This window comes from Styela clava, chromosome 3, assembly GCF_964204865.1.
Source record: "Styela clava chromosome 3, kaStyClav1.hap1.2, whole genome shotgun sequence".
Classification (NCBI taxonomy): Eukaryota; Metazoa; Chordata; class Ascidiacea; order Stolidobranchia; family Styelidae; genus Styela; species Styela clava.
This window is the reverse complement of record NC_135252.1, coordinates 12,184,126-12,205,560: the sequence shown is the minus strand read 5'-3', so window position 1 is coordinate 12,205,560 and position 21,435 is coordinate 12,184,126. Positions and strand designations below refer to the sequence as shown.

The 21,435-nt window shown below is 35.2% G+C and overlaps 1 protein-coding gene across 2 annotated transcripts in view; it reads left to right on the top strand.

The window, feature by feature from the left end:
- The first annotated feature begins 6,484 nt into the window (after nt 1–6,484).
- LOC120342480 (uncharacterized) overlaps nt 6,485–21,435 on the top strand; it is a 28,611-nt gene continuing 13,660 nt past the window's right edge. Inside the window, exons 1-12 of one of the 2 annotated variants that reach the window (XM_039411320.2) lie at nt 6,485–7,021; nt 7,769–7,910; nt 8,511–8,640; nt 9,224–9,349; nt 9,840–9,890; nt 11,324–11,382; nt 11,965–12,103; nt 12,628–12,702; nt 13,379–13,463; nt 13,973–14,099; nt 14,985–15,129; nt 15,307–21,176. In XM_039411320.2, coding sequence (XP_039267254.2) covers nt 6,978–7,021; nt 7,769–7,910; nt 8,511–8,640; nt 9,224–9,349; nt 9,840–9,890; nt 11,324–11,382; nt 11,965–12,103; nt 12,628–12,702; nt 13,379–13,463; nt 13,973–14,099; nt 14,985–15,129; nt 15,307–21,176 — 6,993 coding nt within the window. In that variant the 5' untranslated portion in view covers nt 6,485–6,977. The remainder of the gene's footprint in view (nt 7,022–7,768; nt 7,911–8,510; nt 8,641–9,223; nt 9,350–9,839; nt 9,891–11,323; nt 11,383–11,964; nt 12,104–12,627; nt 12,703–13,378; nt 13,464–13,972; nt 14,100–14,984; nt 15,130–15,306; nt 21,177–21,435) is intronic. The other variant, XM_039411319.2, reaches the window with a different exon arrangement.

Genomic DNA, 21,435 nt, shown 5'->3' with positions numbered 1-21,435 from the left:
CTTCAAAAAAACGCTATGTTTGAATTATTGATTGTTGGAAATAAACAAATTGATTTTCACAGAAACAGAACTGGTTTGACATGCTCTATTTTATTCGAGGACCCATTTCACTGGGGTCTCCAGGTACAAATATCCAATTTAATGTGAAGTCGATTAAACTTATTTGCTTGACAAGGATAAATGGGAGAAATATCTGAATTTATAATAATTTGAAAAAAACATAACATTTTTTCAATTATGAAAGTATGGTATGTGGCATAACCCACTTATTACGGAAACAAAGCTGTTGCAACATAAATTCTAAAATTCATAAATTATTCAACAGTCAACTTAGTCTAGGCTTACAGTTTATTCCAACAATTACCATAGATTGGGGTCTAGTGTAGTTTCGTACCTCATGTACTTCTGGTGGGCGCAACATTACAATTTTTGCATATGTCAATCCTAACCCCCACCTGACTGCATCATCACTACGACGTCACAGTGTCGCTATAAGGCCTTTAAACTAAACGAACTGTCACTCAAGACGCACAGACGATCATCCGAAATTGAGCAAGCTATTTCTCTCGTTTTCTCGTCGCAGTGATCCCGATATGAGAGAGATCGCTGCCGTTAGTGCGTTCTTTATCGTCGGCGCAGATGCCATTCAGGGCGATCGTAGGTATACTTTGGCAAGCTCTATGACATCATAGTGACGTAATTTTTGGATGGCGTAGTGGGGGTTAGAATTGACATGTGCAAAAATTGTTACGCTACGCCTACTAGTACTTGAGGTACGAAACTACACGAGACCCATAAATTGGTTAATAATTAAGAATTAAATTTTTTTAATTAATTAAAATTTTAATTAAAAAAATTTTAAAAATCCGAAAAATCGTTAAATTGACCTAAAATTTAAACAAGATCTGTCTTTGGGGCTCAAATTTTGGGTCAATTAAACGATTTTTCGGATTTTTAGGAAATTTACGTTATTGCGTTGTATAAAAAGCATTTCGTTGGAAAACTGATTAAGTTTTCTCCCAATTTCTTCATTTGATTGGAAAGATGTTGAATTCAGCTATCTATAGCCAAAATATTTTTTGAGCCCCTCAAGCGATTCTTGTACAAATTTTGGGTCAATTTAACGATTTTTTATATTTCTGTGAAGTTTTTTTCTAATTTCTTTATTTGATTAGGAAGATTTTGAATTCAACTCGGATCTTGTTCAAATTTTGAGTCAATTTATCGATTTTCTGTGAAATTTACGTTATTGCGTTGTATTTAAAAGTATTTTTTTAGAAATCTGATCAAGTTTTTTTCGAATTTCTTCATTTGATTGACCTCATTTGTTATTCACGTATACATGTTTTTGACATTTATACAACATTTTATTGCACAACTTACATAATTTTATTAGAGTATATATTCTTATTCTATTCACATCAGACTGGATACCAGTACTGTATTTTACACAAAATTTTTTAGACCGCATTTGCTTAGTAGACTACGATTCAATTATGTTTTATTCATAAATTTTATAATGAAACACTTTTTATGATATCGTATTTTTGAGCAGCAGGATTCCGCTAGCGTGACAGAGGTTCCAAAACACACAAGGCATAGTATAGTTCAATCAAAAAAAATATATATATTGATCCAGTTTTCAGACTTCTGATGATGATAAAATGAGATTTTGATAATTAACAGAATCAATCATTCCCTATCATGAACGATATATTAGATTCAGATATTTATTTTCACTTTCTGACTGAGTAAGAATCAATGTAGAATCTAAGATTAATTTCTGAATTTATTCATCTTTTTTTTCAAATGGTTCACTCAATGAGTGAATTTATTCAAATATAAAATGAATAATGTACAAAACGAGAATATCGGTCAAAGGCGGAAGACTTATCGATCGAAAGGTAGGGGATCCCCCAAAACAGCGCTCTCACTCCATAGTGACACCTTGTGTCCCATCACTAATTAATTAATAACTCGTTAATTATGCGACATAATTCATCCAAAATCAATAGGCTTCTGGTCCGACATATGATGAATGCACATGTAAAATCTGGAGCAGATTCAATCTCGCTTTCGTGAGATATAGCGTGCATCTAACAGACAGACAAATACCTATCAACATACTTACCGATTAAAATCGATAAGTAATAAATAACTTATCAGTCCATACCTACCCCATTTTACATCCATAATCAATTGTTCGAAGAGAGTTTTTGAACCGTCGCCTACAGACCAACCGTACGGTCTGACGGCAATTCAATACTGCGCTTGAGATATATCCACAGGATAAGGAGACAAATATCGATGGAAGCTATCTTTAATGGCTGGCGTGGCCATACGAATAAGACGTCTTATCGGTTTCCCTCTCTCCGGGAATAAATGTGGAAGTCTTTACTATTCCTGATGTGAGATTCAAACGCTAATCGATCTGATCTGATCTAACCTGATCAGTCTACCACTACTTTAGTTCAATATCGGCTACGCCACTAGTGGCGCGAATATGGCACAAGTAGAAGAACCCTAATGTGATTTTGGTAAAATAGAATATTCATGAATGCTTCCCCGGTCATCGATTTCCTTGACAAACCAGCAAAGAGTCAACGATGACGTAACAATTGCAATTTTTGTAGCCGCTCATACATTTCGTTCGCTCAGACCGTAAATACCTATTAATACGCTCAGACAAATATTCAAGCATGGTTGTAAACATTGCCTCGTTCTCGTGGTTTTGCGCGTTATTTGTCAGTTTTCAGTTGTGTTTACAAAAATTAGTTGTAATTGAAGTACTGTATTTTAGTTGTCATTATGTCTTCCGATGAGCTTTAGTTTAGTTACATTAATAAATCGTCCCGGAAAAGCTGCGATAGACTAGGTTGAAATTAGCTATTAATAAGTGTAGGCGGCAATTGGTTGTATATTTCGATAAAAATAATGGTTTTGAGCATGTAAATCAGTTTGTAGGTGACAACTCTCCAAAACACTCGCATAGGAAGAATTTTCCTAGGGTCAAGGTATGGATGTTTTCCCGAGCATTAATTTCCTTGTTTTTTTCCGTAACAATTGCAAATCAGCAATGAGTTAACAATGACCTAACAATTGAAATTTATTCCGTCGCTGAGACACTCCTTTCGCTCATGGTTATAAACATTGCCCCTTTTTGGTAGTTTTGCGTGTCATTTTTCAGTTCTTAGTTGTGTTTTATAAAATAATTGTGCATCGAATAACTTATTTGTCATTAAGTCTTCTGACGACCTTCAGTTTAGTTATAATAATCAAAAATCAATACCTCAAACGATGCGATAGACTAGCCTAAAATTAGCTATCAGTACCTATGAGCGGCAAGTGGTTTATTGTTCTGAATAAAAATAATAGTTTTGAACATGTGAGCCAGTTTGCAAGCAGCAATTCCTCAAAACGCTTTCAAAGTCAGCGTTTGGTAATGATACCGTATAGTGGGAGTCCTCGACTTACGACGCAGTTCAGTTCCTGAGACTCGGTGTAACCCGAATTTCAGTGTAAGTCGGAACATTATACAGTAGTCACTTTGATATGGATATGGTTAAAAGCGCATGTGACGCCAATATCAATTGTGATCAATTGTGAAGAGATGTCAAATTTGCATATTTTGTAAATTGGACTTCAATCAATCAATTTTATTTGGTCACTCTGATAGAATCAAAACACAAAACAACAACAAACAAAATACAGAGGACCTGGAGAACGGCCATAAATTATTAAAAAAGTAAAAAACGTACAAGTACGTGCCCGTACACCAAAAACAGTCAAAACACAATAAAACAAAAACACGATATAAAATCAGGCAATACTTCTATTAATCGATCAATCAATTTTATTTGGTCACTCTGATACAAAAACAAAACAACAACAAAGGGCAAACAAAATACAGAGGATCTGGAGGACGGGCATAACTTAATAATAAAGTTGAATACGTACAAGTACGCGCCCGTCCCCCCAAAACAGTCAAAACACAATAAAACAAAAACACGATGTGACATCGGGCAATATCTTTTAAATTGAAATGTGAGACTTGTATGTGCTTTTCCTACAGATATATGGATTAAAGAACACTCGCTGCCGAAAAATGGTGTGAGACGTGATGATGTAGGCCTAGTTCAATTACGTTGCAAAAGTAACACAGTGACAAATTTTTTCTACTAAAAAACAAGCTTGGTAAATGGATTGAATGTAGTTTAAATTAAATTTAAAATGTGAGACGTGTATGGTAACACAAACAGTGCTTTTCCTACAAAAATATGGAATAAAAAACACTCGCTGGCGTAAAATGTCGATGCCGTAGGCCTAGTTCAGTTTCATCGCAAGAACAACACAGTGATAAAAAATTGTTACCAAAAAACAAGCTCGGCAAATAGACTTAATGTTCCATAGAAGTCTATGCACAAATCATGGACTGGGGTATCGGGCTCTCCTGTCGTTTTCGACCAGCTCAATCCAAAATCATTGTATCCGTTCAAATGCTTCCAACATCAATATCGAATTTCCACGAACGACCAACATTCCAACAGGTGCAGTGGTCCCAGTGGTTCTGGCTTTCTGACCCTATTAAATTGAGGTTTCTCTTCAAGTGTCGCTGCGAACTCGTTTTTAAGCTGTTTACAGATTTTGTTCCTCGGCCTAGTACTCAGAGGTGCGATGGCTAGCGGATTCTATACGCTTACGCCACTTAGCACAATCCATCGATAACAGAGACTCACTGCAAACTCAGCTGTCAGATCTGTTGTGTTACTTAGTGGTGGCACTGCAGAGCAAGAACGTAGAATAGCGTAAGTGGACTCGACGCGGATTTACCTCAGTTTGTTGTAATCTGGAAATTCGCGGATTTTTGGATTTGAGAATGTCGAATGTCAATTTTATTTGTATAAGTTACAGGTATAGTTTAATTTAAACTCAATAATAATGATTATACAGTACAATAAACAGTTTATAATTTGCTCGGTGGTGTGATTCATCCTGCTAACGTCAGAACGTTAACCGTAAGTCAGGATACCGGTACCGTAGGGAGGCGGACAACTCGAATTGAGTAGGTTTACTTTTAACTAAACAAGCCTGCAAAGAATTTCACTCTGTGCCAGGTAGATTTTTAAAAAATAAAATAAAAATTTCACATTAAGTTACATGTAAGAGCGACACAGCCTTCATTTCACTTTTTGTTTGGCGTTATTTAATCAGTTTTGGCGTTCACTTCGCTAGAGCCTGATATTCTGATATCAGGATACCGGATAGTCGTAATCTGATTCAAAAATAAAATCTGAAGATGGCAATAAGAAGGGTGGTGTAGCCAGTCTGCGGACGATTTCATTCAAACACTATTAAACAAAAACTAATATTTCTAACCTGTTAATTTTTTCACCGAAGGTGCATTGGCATTTATTCTGCACGCTGAACTTCAAATTAACTTTATACGACCAGGGGTTAAAGCTATACAAGCTACCTACGACACTTGGAAGACGTATTTTCGGCCAAACGACCGGTGTGCGACCACAGATTTCAAGTCTTCAACATCGTTTTTGCTGCGTCGAGACTAGAGGATATGCAGCCATGCGTGAAAAAATTGGGTTTCTAATTGCATTTCTGACCGTCATATATTTAAGAACACGGGTATTTCGAACAAAACTCGTCGAATTATAAACAAAGCACCGCATCACAGCAATCAAACAGACAAAAACACGGTGGTCGAAAATTTGGCAACAAAGATATTATCGACGTATTGGAATTGCACACCCCCTATTCCCCCTCTTTAAATGTAGAAACGCGAAACTTTGAAGATGGTTAAAAGAGACACAACTCTACGCACCTACTAAGTTTCATCTTTTTATCTCTTATATTTGTATGGATTTTCAAGCTTTTTTGTAGAGACAATGGGTAGTTGGCGACATGAAAAAATTATCCGTTTATTTTCTTCGGTCGGGTTTTCGGTTGTAACTTTTTTGTTTGTGACCGCATTTAAGTGTAATTTTGCAGAGCCACGAGAGAAAAGTGGACGATAACCTGTGAGAAATATGGTCGTAGTTCGTTAATTTTTTTGGCATTAATTTGATAGATGAAAGTTGATGGCCGCAAATAGGTCGTGGCCGCAAAGTGGCTAAACCACCCTAACAGCACTAAAATTGTCTTATTCATTTATCAATTTACTTCGGAGAAAGAGTCCAAGTCCAGTAGGGCACACTATCCAAACTTCAAGAATTTCCCTCCATTTGGCTCAATAAAACAAACACTCCATGTGTCTCACAAACCAGGGGCTTGTCACAATAATAATCTATATTAATCATGGCCGTCACGAGACCAAAATTGCCGTTTTTTGCTAAAAACTCTCGAATGCCACGGTAAAAAAAATTTCCCTTTCGTAAATTGGATTAATTTTTTTAGAGGAATTCAATGATGACGTTATTAGATTGCGCTTTTTTGTAGTACTGAAGTCACAGTCAGACAGTACTGCAGTATCACAGTACAAGGATTTCAATTTGTTAGTTACCGTATAAATTTTGTATTCCATGAGCTGTAGCTGACTTTATTTCTCCAGGCTATGCCACTTTTATACCCTTTAGTCTTGGCTACCAAAAATGCTGGTACGTCGGAATATTCTGCATTGCAGTGGGCACTCTTTATTATTTGTCTATAAGCGATGCTGATGTCAAATCACACTAAATGAGACCCTAGTTTTCAATTTTTGTTTTTCATATTTCGCTATGTTGCATGTTCGCTAATGTTATGCATCAGTCAAATAATAGGATGCTCGCAACCAGGTACTGAGATACAGGGATAATGTAGTCAATATTTTTTTTTGTTTTCTAATAATATTAACGTATTTTATTTGAATTTTTTATGAATTCCATTATTAGTGTAACCGATTAATAAACTATCCCAGAATATAACAACTGAATAAAGTATTTTTGAATGAGTTGGAGTTATGAAGATATTTTCACTCGATCATCAAAATGTCAAAGAACAGTGGCATTGTTATACCATTTGGATGGGAAAGGTAATAACAAATTCTAATTATTTCTTGTTGCAGTTTCATGGCCATTGTAAGATTGACCAGGTCAAGTTGAATCATTATTATTCATTTCAACAATAAGGGTGCTAAGCAAATATTTTATCGCCTAGAGTTCATACCGTATTTGCTAATTGAACTTTATATCTTACTCGTAATATGACTGCTATAATCTTGCTGTAAATGATTTCTCGCATACTAATGCTTGAATTTATTTGAATGAGAATCATAGTTATTGTCAGGAATATCTAAAATAATATTTTTTTTATTTCGAATACATTCTGAAAAATATTTTGTTTTATCTTTATTGTTTCTTACCACTTGAGATATTATACAGTGTGATCTACTTGTCTGACGGCTAATAATCCCCAGTTTTCAAATAAAAATGTTCCAAATTATTTTTAAATTCAAAAATTTACTATATTGAATATAATGAAAGTCAAGTCAAGTGAAGTTTATTTTTTTTCAACTAGTAAAAAACATAAAAACATGCAGAAATATAAAGAAAAATGATATTTACATTTCTGGGGAGAGGAAGCCGTGGAGAACCAAAACTGGTTAACGAGCTTCGACACCCAAGGTTCTAACATCTAATTTGACAGATTAAAAAAACAGAGTTTGACAGATTGAATTCGGAATGTATTCGAATATTCGGTTCGTTTTGGATATCCCTGGTTATTGTATTAGTAAACAAGAATTTTTTGTGTATTTTATTTCTGTTTGTATTACTTTCAGGAGAATTGATGCCTCTAACAGCATTGTCACCTATGTCAGTCCCACAGGAGTTGTACTATCGAGCATTGCAGCAGTTTGCCAATATCTTGAAAACAATAATACTTGCAAATGTGGTTTGCAATGTCCACTTCATGTTCCAAAGGTATGCATGTAACAGCAAGTAATGGTGTTTAAAGTTCCTGCCATATGCCTCATACTTATAGATGCTGATATACTTTAAGTTCATTCAGGAAAAATCAAATCAGGCTCCAATTCTATGAAAAGGCTTTGTTTTTTTTAGGCTGGTTTGTCAATATCAAGGCCATTATTAGGTGAAGCTACAAAAAATGAATGGATGGTTGGAAAATAATTGGTTAATGTTCATAGTATGATGTTCATAGCAGATATTTGCAAATTTTTTTACTACCATATGTGTTGATGAGTACTTAGTAGTACAAGATTGAACGTAGTGGTATATGAAGTTTGGATCATTACGCTGAAAATTGATTTTATATGGTGTCACCCCTCCCCCCCCCAAAAAAAAAAAAAAAATTCTGTTTGTGCATGATTGTATCCGAAAGTTTCACTAATCTAGAACTCTCTAGTTCTCTCTGGAATATGTACCAAATTACATGGATTCTCTTTTTTTGTTGTCACCCTGCATCTAACATAAATACTCAAAGAAAGTCAGTGTTTTTCAGATTCAAAATAGAACAAATTTTTTTTTAGTCACAATGATTCTAATTTTAATTTGTTTTCAAAGATTTTCAATTTCAACCCCAATGTGAGGTCAATTAATATGACAAAGAATGAATGGAGTTTGCATGAAAACAAGACTGAATCTCACAAGAAAAATTGTCAACATTGGAACAAGCTACAAAAAACTGTTATAGGTAAATGCATTACCAGTATCTTATGAATCGAAAGCAACATGAAATCAACTTTTGAATTATTTTGTCAAAATTTTTTTTTTTTTCGATGCTTTTCCCTCCAAACAAGTTCATGTATAAGCAGCCACTGATATGTACAGCATGGGATTCAAACCCAAACTGTGTAACCATCGTATTAATTTTATTGTTGTAAATATACATTTCTCGGTACTCCTGTAGTATGCGAACCAAGAGGACGGACACTGGAACGTAGTATGTGTACCAGGTTAGGGTTAGGCCATAATTTTATTCCAATTTTCCTTATTTTAGTTCTATTACGAGTTCGTGACTCGCGTAGTATTTGTACCTTAATTTATAGCCGAACCCTAACCTGGTACACATACTACTTTTTGGTGTCCGCCATCTTGGTTGGCATACCACAGGAGTACCCATTTCTCAGCATTTATTACATACTGATATCACTCATATCTTATTAACATAACTTATCTTAATTTATATCTTGAGTATTTTGGTAAAAAAGGTATACGTTGGTTGACTTGGATTACAGTCTTCTATTATGAAAAAGCAAGATTATGTTTATTTTTAGTAAAAAAGAAAGTACCATCTAATGCTGAAGTATCATCTGAACCTCCTCCAAAACTGATCATTATAAGAAAAGATGGCCAACTTACATCGGTTATTCCAGACAACAAAAAGTCAGCAGTGACGTCAGGTATGCTCAGGACTAATATATGAAGGAAAAATTTAATTTGGAGGAAATATTACTTAAATTTCAATCTTGCATCTTTTTTGTTTAAGTGGAGTTTACAATATTGTTTGTTCTGTTGTACCAAGTAAGAGACAATTTGTCAGTAGCAGATTTTTACAAAATGGATTTCAACCCCGTGCCAGTAAGGCCTATTTCGATTTCTCGCTTACCTATTTATGTTTCTCTCATCCTTCTTGTGATTTAAGAATTCAGTTTGAAATAGGCAGTTAAGTTGTGCAATCTGTTCGATTCATCTCTATAAAATGTGACTATATTGGACACAAAATGGAGCTACGGATCACTTTGCTTAATTCTCATTGTTGGGGTTGTTCTCGTTTTGAAAAGATTGCTTTCCACCACAACACTATTCTGTCATGTGACCTTCATGTACATATCTTTATTTATCTTACTTCGTAGATATTGTTTAACTATTATATTCAATATGATTTTACAGTCAAAAAGGAAGAAAAAAAATTAACAATAAAGAAATCTTTAACAGATTCAGGTATGAAGAAAATGATAAATATAATTGGTATATCATATAATATTCACTTTAATATTGTTCACTAAAAGAGATGGAGTATATTTTTTGTCAATCTAAAAGCAAACAAAAGCAAAAAGGTTTCAGTATAGACATCAGAGTTCACAATCATTTATTTTTAGTGATGTAACTCATTAGTTGAGTTGGTATAAAAATTTAGTGAACACTTTGATTTATCCAACTCACCATGACTGTAGATGGTGAATGGTGATAAATCTCCTTCTCGACCGTATAGTTTTTATCTCTGTCTGGAAATAGGATGGGTATTCCAGTTTTGTTTCTCAGTGCTGTGTGATCTCTGTATCATAAAACTACTTTGGTGCGCGATCTCACTTGCTCATGTTGATCTCAATCGCACTGTAGTGTGGGGTCACTTTGGTATGTGTTTAATCTCATAATAACATTCTCAAAGAATTCAGTTCCTAAACCTGTCATAGTTAGGCCTTATTCATCTACACCAGGGCCGTCCAACCTTTTTGGCCGAAGGGCCACATGTAATTTACTAATAATTGCGCGGGCCACTTAACATGGTAGTTATGTTCTAGTTTTGCTACAGGCTAAGGAAAAAACAAACAAAATCCTCACACCGAAGTTTCACAATTATTAGAACAATTGAACTATTGATATGGCGCCATCAATGGTTATTCCCGAAAGTTTTGCCAAAGACAAGCCAAGACGCTTAATCATTTTTATAACAGCTCCTAACAAACCAACGTCTCTAGCCGCACCATTAACAGGGAAAATGGCTGCGAGCTCTTCGTTAGTTTCAAATCATCGTTAACTCCCCGAAAGAAGATCGCCAACTGAGCAGTAAACTTGATGTCAGTGCTTTCATCAAGCACTTTTCGCGCCTTTGCAATTAAAATTTCTGCTATAGAGTTCCCAAGCTCTTCAACACTTCGATTCTTTTGCGATAACATCATATAGAGTAGTAAAAGACCAAGTGTGTAAGCGACTATGGCATCTTTATGTATCAATTATGTATCCCAGTTGGTTTCGATTAAAATGGCCCCTAATGGCTCGTTTGAAAGGGCTGGCAGAGCGCATTTCAGGAAAATGAACAAATCGTTTGTATCACATCTTTGTATACTACATCAATCGAAAAATAATTTCACTCAATTTTTTTTTTATTTAATTCCGAAAAAATACAGTACAGACCACTCAAAAATGCTACATATGGCCGACGGGCCATGGGTTGGACGTCCCTGATCTACACTATGCAGCGTAGTAAAATACTTATGATCTCAGAGATATTATTACACTATTACATTTTATATATGTTTATTATGATTTATAGGGTAAAGAACTTTGAAGGATTCGCTAATAGGCCTACAATATATTACAGAGTGTTTGGTTTATCATATGTACAATTTGGATTATTTATGATTTCCTTTCAGGTACAACATTATCAAGGAGCAATTCAGCTATTTCTCCTCTGAAGTCTCCTCTTTTTGAGGTAAGAAATCCTATAATTCATTGTACTGAGCAGGGGAAGCAAGGAATGCAATCTACTACAGTAGACTAACGGTACTGTAGTCTTCCCAACTCTGTCTGACCACCAGATAGCAATGATTGTGAATGCAGAAATTTCGTCCAATAATATTTAATTTACCAATATGTAGTATGTTCTAAATTGGTTCATGTTCAACAGAGGACATGTAGGATTGTATGTGTGATAAATGAGTTTATATTTGTAAATGCATGATGAGAAAAATTGATTTGATTAGTTTTCTGTTTTTTCCCACAGTTTTCAGGAATGGAAAGAAACCATTTTACTTCATAATGCTAGATTTTCAATTTCTTAAAATGATAATTTAGATTTAGAGAATGAAACTGTTATAATATCAATAATTCAGAATATATGGAATTAAAAATATAAACTTATTTTAAATCATTTAAGAGACTGCAATTAATAAGACAATCTATTCAAAAATATGGATACCACATATCTTTTTAGCAGGTTTTTGTTTCGTTTTTTTTTTTCTCAAATTGCAGAACAAGCACACCTCAATACCAAATCTGTATTTTCCTGTTTCAGAATGCAGCAAGGTCAGCAACAAAAACTGAAAATTCTGCTGATGCTTCAAAGACTGATTTCAAATTACAATGGATAAAGGCTGATGATGAACTTTCACATAATGACTCAGAAAGTGGAAATGAACTGTGTTTCAGTCCTGGTTAGTTAGTATAACAAAAATTATTAAGTGATAGTAAATTTTTGATTTCTGAAGAAATAAAAGATGTAAACTTTTATTTATCAGCAAATATGCATATGATTACTGCTCTTTATACAATATTCCAACAACAATAGTACTTTTTGAGCATAAACAATGTAGTTTTTTTTTGTCTTGGTGAGATTTGCTTACAAGCAGGTATCTCAAAAATGTCACTACAGTAAAGTATGCTAAAAGCGGGACATACCGGTATGCACATTTCTGGGAAGCTGCTTACAAACTCCTGCCCAGATCATGCCACATTTCCTAAAATAAAATCATAATAATTAACAATTTTCAATACCTGAAATATTATCTCATTATTACCTGTAATGCTGCGTGTGATCTCCATTTTTTTATATAATCATGTGATTGTGTCCACGAAATAATCTGAAGATTTCTAAGGTGGTATTTTGATTTTTACTTTTCTATAGAATGAATCAATTTTTATCATTGCAACTTTTAAGCAGGTATATTTTTGCATTCAGATTTCAAGAAGTCTCCACCAATGTCATTTCCCCAGCTCACATCGCCAACTTCTACTCTCTTTAATAAGCATCAAGGTATGTGATTGATATATTTCTTAAATATAAATATATTTCTAATTCGGAAATTTGCTTCTCCATAATATATTTAATTATATTCATACTGATACATATACATTTATGAAAGTTAAAGACCTAAAAGTACCTTTTATAATCGTAATGAAGAGCAACATTAAATGTTGAGTTTTTTTTTTATTTGCAGAGCCTACCAGATATTTTACACTTTGATTTATGGTGACCAAATGACCATATGTCCATCCTTCCGACACATAACATTTAGATATATACCCTATGTTAACCATCCAATTTTCGCATTTTACAGTCTTGTTTTGTTTTTGGGAGATTTAGTACTTACGTCCATATAACTGTTGGACAATATTGGACTCGAACCGGTAACTGGATGCGAATCCCTGGTCCACCACATTAATATACAGTACTATCGACATGTGGGGAGACCCAAGTCATGAACTCGAAACCAATTAGACTCGTGTCACTATTCACCAAACAAAGAAACGAGTTACCATTTACCAAATAACTCGGATTCTTAATCAACTAATCACCAATGAGACCTAACTCAGCGATTTGATTCAAACTTGCTCAGGGTGTAGGGACTAATACCCACCTCTGCTCTCATCTTTCCTCACTTTCACAATAAAACGGTCGTTCTATCTAAAATAAGATGATTTGTTTTCAGATACTCGCCCAATGTTCATGCATAATACAAATGCACCATCAATGGGTTTACCTTCAATGCATATGGGAGTTGAACCCGTTCACAGGTGAATATTTTTTTCCAAAAGATTTCTAAACCTATTATTGCAAAAAGAAAAAAGATTTGTTTTGATTTATCGGACTATCCGTGATTTGAAGATTATACAAATTATTATTACATTTTAAATATATTATTATACAAATGTAATCCTGTGATGTCCCTTATGTATGCTTTACATAGTAATCTCAAAAAAACGGAATTTATGAAAATAAGAACATTCATTTGACACTCGAACTTATATGTTTGTACTGTTTCAGTAATCTAGAAATTATGTTCTAAATGATAGGGCCTTTGTTTTTTTGAGGGGTGGGCGCTATAATAATAGCGGTAGTTTTCATATAGATACATGATAGAAAACATTATAAAGTGCCCAATCCGCTTTTCATGTCTTCTCATCATTCTTTTTTATGCCTTTCGAAGATTATGAATTGATTTAAATTTCTTATTATGAAACAATACTTTGAGTTAAATAATTTTTTCATGTTCAATAATATCTATAATTACTTTTTTTTATAGATTTGGAATGAGTGCGTTCCCTGGTACAAATTTTGTCTCTAAATCTGAAGTTCCACCGAGATATTCTGCTCAACAACAACTACCTAGATATTCATATATGAATGTCAAGTCTGAGCAAGATACTCAGGTATATAGGTTTTTTCATTTTCTGATTCTTTTCATGAATCTCATTACTTATCGATCTTAAGATCGGTAAGTATGTTGATAGATATTTGTCTGTTTGTGTGTTTGTCTGTTAGACACTTTCGTATGTTACTCGATATCTCACGAAAGCGAAGTTGAATCTCCTCCAAATTTTGCATGTGCATTCATCATATCTCGGACCAAAAGCCGATTGAGTTTGGATGAATTATGTCGTATAATTAGTAAGTTATTAATTAATTAGTGATGTGACACACGGTGTCACTATGGAGTAAGATCGCATGAATCGATCGATAAGTCTTCGGTCTCCAACCGATATTCTCGTTTCATGCAATTTGGTGAGATCAACTGCAACTGTTTATTGCAATGGACCAAAACCTAAATTTTGGTGACACTGATGGTGGACCATCAAACAGCTCAATAAATTTTAGTAAATTGTGGTTGAGCTTGCAAGTGCTCATCTGTAAGCAGATCCCTGAGTTGTCATTTTCTTCAATAAACTGCTTATGGCAGTATGTTATGCCAAAAGAAGGATCATTGTTAATGCATGATCTTCGGCGACCCAGAAGTGTGTGTACCAATGTGGAGGTAAATAATTTTGTTCGCCTACTTTGCATCAAGTTGTGTAAAGGGACTGAAACCTATGTACAGGGGGTTACAGGTATATTCACTTGGCTAGAACTAAAATAAGGAAAATCGGAATAAAATTATGGCCTAGCCCTGACCTGGTACACACACTATCGTGTAAAAAGCTTTTCCATGGTATCACGTTATCCCTGTCAGACAATATCTTCATCCCATTATAAGGTATATGTTATTTATCTTTTTATATATTGACAACTATTAATTACATGATGTTTGTTTTGTGCAGCATTCTATGTCATTCTCGGCACCTGCCAACAGGCCAAGATTTTTTCAGCATAAAGGTTTCACGAGACAGGATATGTTTTCAAATGAACAGCCAAACATGTCAAATTGGCCTCAAAATCAACAAAATATTGTTAATTTTCAGTCAGGTAATCTAAAACAAATACTTTTTTGATTCTATCGAAAATTAACTTGCATTTGATAATCGAGAACACACTTTTTCATATTTTTCAACTAATTTTGGACGTTCGATCATTTTTAAAATTGTTCTTCCTTCTTTATGATATTTAATGAATAAGTAATAATAATGGTTGTTGCATTTTCAGGTCAACCAAGGCATACAAGCATGGACTGGCAAAGGTCTCTTCCTACACCTGGAAACTTACAGACACTCGGATCTTCTGCCGTTATGAGGCCTAGGGGAGCAACATTGAATTCACCTCCAATGAGACAAGCTGGTACACAACAATTTCCTATGGGTTCCCCACCTTCATGCCATTCAGCATCTCCTTTTAATCACCCGGTTGGAACTCCTGGAATTAATGCTCCCCTTTGTAGTCCTGGGAGTAGAACAGATCCATCTCCATACAGCAATCGACCAAACAGTCGATCAAGTAGTATGGGAACACCCACTCCGAGTCCTTTGCCACCCCATGGTACTTGGCAGGGACAAAGAATGGGATATAATTCAGACAATTCCAGGCCTCATAGTCGTTCAAGTTCAATTCCAACACCGAAACAAGATCCCGGTGCAATACCGATGCAACAGTGGAATACAAGACCTACAAATCCTGCTTCATTTCACTCTAGACCTCCGAGTACTATTGGCAGTGGTTCTGAATTGTCTCCAAGTCCTCTGTCACCATTTTCTCCTACTCAAAAGTTGCCACAGAATGTCGTTCCATCCAAGATGCCGCAATCTATGAGACCACAAGGCGGACTTCCACAAGGGTTCAATCAAAACCGATTAATGAATCCACAGCAAAATTTTTCGCATCAGTCTCAACAACAGCACTTTCGTGGAAATGCAATTTCAGATATGCACCAACAATTCCATCGTCAACCTGGCATGCAAACAAATCAATTTAACGTACAATTGCAAGATACGCAAAGGTTTACTGGTTCTGCAGGATTTAACCAACAAAATGTCTTTCGTCCTACCCCACCGTACAGACCACAACAAATACAATTTGCGAGAATAAATGAACCTAACACTAACCGATTTCATATAAACACCGCTGAACAGGGATTTAATCCATCTGCTGTTAGGATGCAAGGACAGATGAATCAGCAACGTTTTCCTTTCGATCACCAATGGAATTCTTATAATCCAAATTTGCGTCCATCGATGCAAGGTCAATTTCAACAGTTTGATGTCACACATCCTGGGCATATTAATCCTGGAATGGAGGGAATACAGCAACATCATGTCCGACCAATCAAACCGAAGAGGCAAAGAAAACGCAAAACTTCTAAAGTTAAAATCAGTGCTACTAAAACTGAATCACTCCCTGGTATTAACAGTTCTAACATCATTTCAAATGAATTTTCGGATTTCTTTCAACCTCATCATAATCCGTTACCATCTCCCACTTCTGTCAAACCATTTATGGATTCCAATATTACAAACAATCCCATGCATGTAAATTATGGTTCTGTTGGTGAAATGAATTCCAACCCTGGTTTTTCTGCCACCTCTAATGCACCAGTAGATGGATCAATGCCTAATCTTGTAATGCCATCCAATCTACGTCCATCTCATTTGTCTCCAGTCTGCAAAGGAAGTACTCTGAAAAATCCTTTGGGAATGACTATTTCAATATCAAAACCAAGTAGCACAATTGCACATACACACAGTGTTGAACAGCTGGACCATGCTGGGAAAGATTCTGGTAGAGGAGTAATGACACCACCATTACCTGTACTTTCACCAACATTATTGTTAGAGGAGGCCACAGGAGCGGATGATGACGATTTTTCAGACTTTGCGGGTCCAGTATCAGCCGTGTTTGAATTCCCTGTCTGTACAACTGGTAATGTTTACACGACCATTTCTGCTCCTCCACCATATCCATCAACGTCAAATAGAAAATTAAGTGTGGAAAAAACGAAACCAAGCACAATGTCTTTGACAATGACTTCATCTGTAGACATGAAAGTTGCTTCTAAGGTAGAAGTTGCTCAAGATGATAATATGCATAACCTCAGTTCCACGCAGTCAAATACAAAGACTTTTAATCCCCACAAAAAGCATATTCCTGTAACACATTCTGGGCCTCGTGCTGACAATACACATCTTGTGTCATCAACTGGGAAGGTGTTTCAAGTACCTGCACGAAAGGATCAAACATCGAGGAGGTTTAGTGACGATGGTTCATCTGATTCAATTCAAACTGATCCAAGAAAAAGAATATGGTCTGATCCATATCCCCCATACAAGCCAACTTCACGATGCACTGACAGAAAAAATCATGTTCTACCTTTTCAATGTTCAAATTATAAGCTATTTTCTCCCCTTACTCAAACTCCAAGTGATTCCGCTAAAATGAAGAAGCCTTTACCAATCAACAGTGTCATAGAAGTATCTAGATCTATCACGTCACAAATTATAACTTCGTCATGCTCGATTCCACCTTATCCGATTGTAACAAAAACCACTACCGGAAAATCAAGTAATATCACGGCTGAACCTTATAAATTACCAACGTCTATCATTTCGTCAACACATAAACTTGAATTTTTATCTCCCAAGGCCATTAGCGAATCTCCTATTCCAGTATTCAGTTCATCCGCAATACCCAGGATACTAAAACCGCCTATAGAAGCACAAAAAAGCAGTAAAATGACGACCGAATGTCCAAGTACTATTCTCAAATCTCATTCAGTTTCGACAGATTTGCCAGGAGCATCTAAAGGTTTGAAACTATTAGCTGACAAAACGGCTTCCAATGTTTCTGACAATGAAATTGAATCTGAGTTCAAGGCTGTGAATGTACTTGCAACGGTAAGTCGAATTACACCAAGTTATATCCAGAAAGAAAGTGAAAGTTTTGCTGCTGAAAAACAAACAAAGATGGGTTTCTCTAGTTCTTCATCATCCACCGAAATAATTTCACAAATGACTATTTCTTCTACGTCAAATACTAGTGATAATAAGATTAGTGAAATATCTTCTGTCACAAATGTATCGGATGGAAATACAAACTCTACACATTGTGATAAAAATGATATCATGCATTCAATATCAGCAGATGTTCCATCTTCAATACGTGCTTTATATTCCGTTTCAGTCCCAGAAGCTAAATCACAAATTTCATCAAATAATTCTGAAGCAACTGATATAACTATAAAATCAAGCGAAATTATTGGCGATGAAACTGTAAAGAGTTCAGAGGTTATCATTAAAACAAGTTCAACAAATGAAAACATTATTGCAGTAAATAAACTGGAATCGGCGTCAAATTCAGAAAGTGTTACTTTAACAAATTATTCTTTGGAAAATTCACTGCACACTTCCGTTGTTACTGCAGTAGCTGAGAATCCAAATTCAGAGGTTGTTATTAAATCAAGTCCAACCAGTCAAACTATGATTGCAGTAACTGATCTGGAATCATCATCGAATTCAATTTTTACGAAGAATTCTGTGGAAAATCTACCACAGACTTCCATTGTTAATTCAGTGTCTGAGACTCACAGTTCAGAGGATAATAAATCAAGTGAAAATATTGTTGCCGTAACAAAACTGGAATCGCCGGCGACTTCGGAAAGTGTTACTTTTACGAAGCATTCTGTGGAAAATCCACCCAAGACTTCCATTGTTGATTCAGTATCTAAGACTTGCAGTTCAGAGGCTATTAAATCAAGTAAAAATATTGTTGCAGTAACAAAACTGGAATCGTCGTCGTGTTCAGAAAATGATATTTTTACAAAATATTCCGTAGAAAAATCCCCACAGACCTCCTCTCCCGTTACTTCAATAGCGGAAATTTTACCTATTCCTGATAGTGTTGAAAGGATTTCTGCTACACCTGAATCATGTTCAATTGTTTCACCATCTGTACCAAATATAGAAACGGAGAATAACAGAGTATCTGCAATAGATGAAAATATTGATATATTAAACCAATCAGAGAAAAATAGGAGAACTAAAAGTTCAAAATCTGATATCTCACATGATTCAGATGATGAACTAAGGCATGAAAAAGGATTTGATGAATCAAAGAGTGAAGAACTACCGAAGGAAAGGAAAATTGAAACAGAAATTTCAAAAACTACCAATATTGCAGAAAACTTGCCTGAAGAAGCTGGATTGGCAAACTGTAACAATATTGCCTGTTCTGAGAAAGACAATATGGATATAGATGATAATATTCAATCCAATGCTTCTTGTGAAGTCCCACAAACTGAAAAAAATATAACTGAAATTCAAACTAGTGCTGAGTATCAAGCTGAAACTTTCGCATCACAAAACCCAAGTACTGAAGTTGAAAAGTTTGCAGAATTTGAAACATTAAAAACAGATGGTAGGAATTCTAACAAGAAACTTGTAACTGAGATTATTGATGATGTTGCGCCTGTTTCTATACAAGAAAGTAAGAAATGTGCGAAATTACCTATGCATGATGAAGACAAACCTATAATTTCCGAGGAGGACATAGTAAAAACAGAATTAGTTTGTGAGAAGCCTGTTGTAGCTATAAGCGAAGTTGAAGAAAATTCTTCACTGACTTCTTCAACAGATTCTCAAAAACCAAAATCTGAAATGATAGTTCAGTCTACAATTACACCCATAGTCAACCAAGAATCAAGCATTGGTGATAAATGTCACCAAAAACCTTTAGAAAATTCTGAGAATTCTAAGACACAAGAAGATAACAAACCTAAGGTAGTGGGAACTGAAAATGAAGACATAAATGTAGAAAAAATTGAGGATTCATCTTCCAAAAATGTGACAGATAGTATAAATGATACTAATCTTGAAATTGACGATACATTGTCAGAAAGTGACAATAAGATTGTTCCATCAATACCTATTGTTGAAGATACTGAGACTCGTACAGCAATGTCAAGCATGCCTAATACTAATAGTGAAATCGTAACAGAGAACAAAGACGGTGAAATGATACAAGATCCTGAATTTGTTGATGTAACCGCAAGCGTTTCACAAACTAAATATATAATGGATGATGCGATGTCGGAAGCAAGCAATATAAATGTAGATGCAATTATAGAACCAGTACATACACTAAAAAGTAACTTGACGGAAACATTAAAACCAGAAGAGGATGTGGTTGGATGTAGCAATACTACTGAATCAAGTTTTCAAGAAACCGAAAAAATGGAAGACGATTTAGTAACACATACGAATGATGAAAGTGTTGAACTTGAAGATACTGAAATTCAGACCGAAATATCAGTTTTATTAGATGAAGCTACACTAAGTCTGACGCCGGCCGTGAATAACGAGGTGGAAGATAATAATGAAATGCAAACTGTAATATCTAATGATGGAGATTCCAGTACTGAAGTTCTGGAAACTCCACAAGAAGATAATACTCATTCCCCGGATTTAGTTCATAGTGCTTCAAAAACACAGCCTGAAAGTGAAACTCTTTTGTGTGATGATAAGAAAATGGAAATGCACGAGGTTGAGGAAGCTAATTTGGAACCACCGACTTCCCAATCAACAGAACCTGATTCTGAACAATCTATTCCAAAGGATCAGGATTCACTGAAAGATTTGACAAAAGAATTTGAAGGTCCAAAAGAAGTTGTGGTTGAAACTAAAGAAGAAGAGAAAGTTGAAGATAACGATAGAAAATCGGATTTAAATTTACCTACATTAAAATCAGTAGAGACGACAACATCTCAAAGTACTGTCATAAATATTTCATCGCAATCATCTACAGTTCCGAATACTGAAATTACATCAAAGATTGTCGAGGACCCCCAAAGAATGACACACAACCAGTTACCAACATCCTTGCCTTCCACAGCAACTGTGGGTATTTCGCCAGAACTAACAGATACTGTAATTCGACAACTTTCAAGTTACAATACGTTTTTGAAAAATCTGCTCGTTTCTGGAGTTGGTCCGACAAAATCTGCTGCAGTTGCTCAGCTTGCTTCAACAGACAATAAACCTGATGAACAACAGATGAAAATGTTTTCAGCTCTTTTTACGAATTCAATGCAGGTTAGTGATATTTTCCAGTTAGTGGATTCAAAATTTTCGGAGCAGATTCTCTTTTGTATCGAACTCATTAACGACATGTTTTCACGTTTCACGAAACCATGCCATCTCATAAATCTGACAATATAAGGCCTCAACATAACATTAGGTACACGATAACAACAACTTAACTTAAACTTAAACGTCATAATTACTAATGTAGTATCAATACGGTACATTAACGTGACACATTTTACAACTGATGCATAACCTTCGAAGCGAC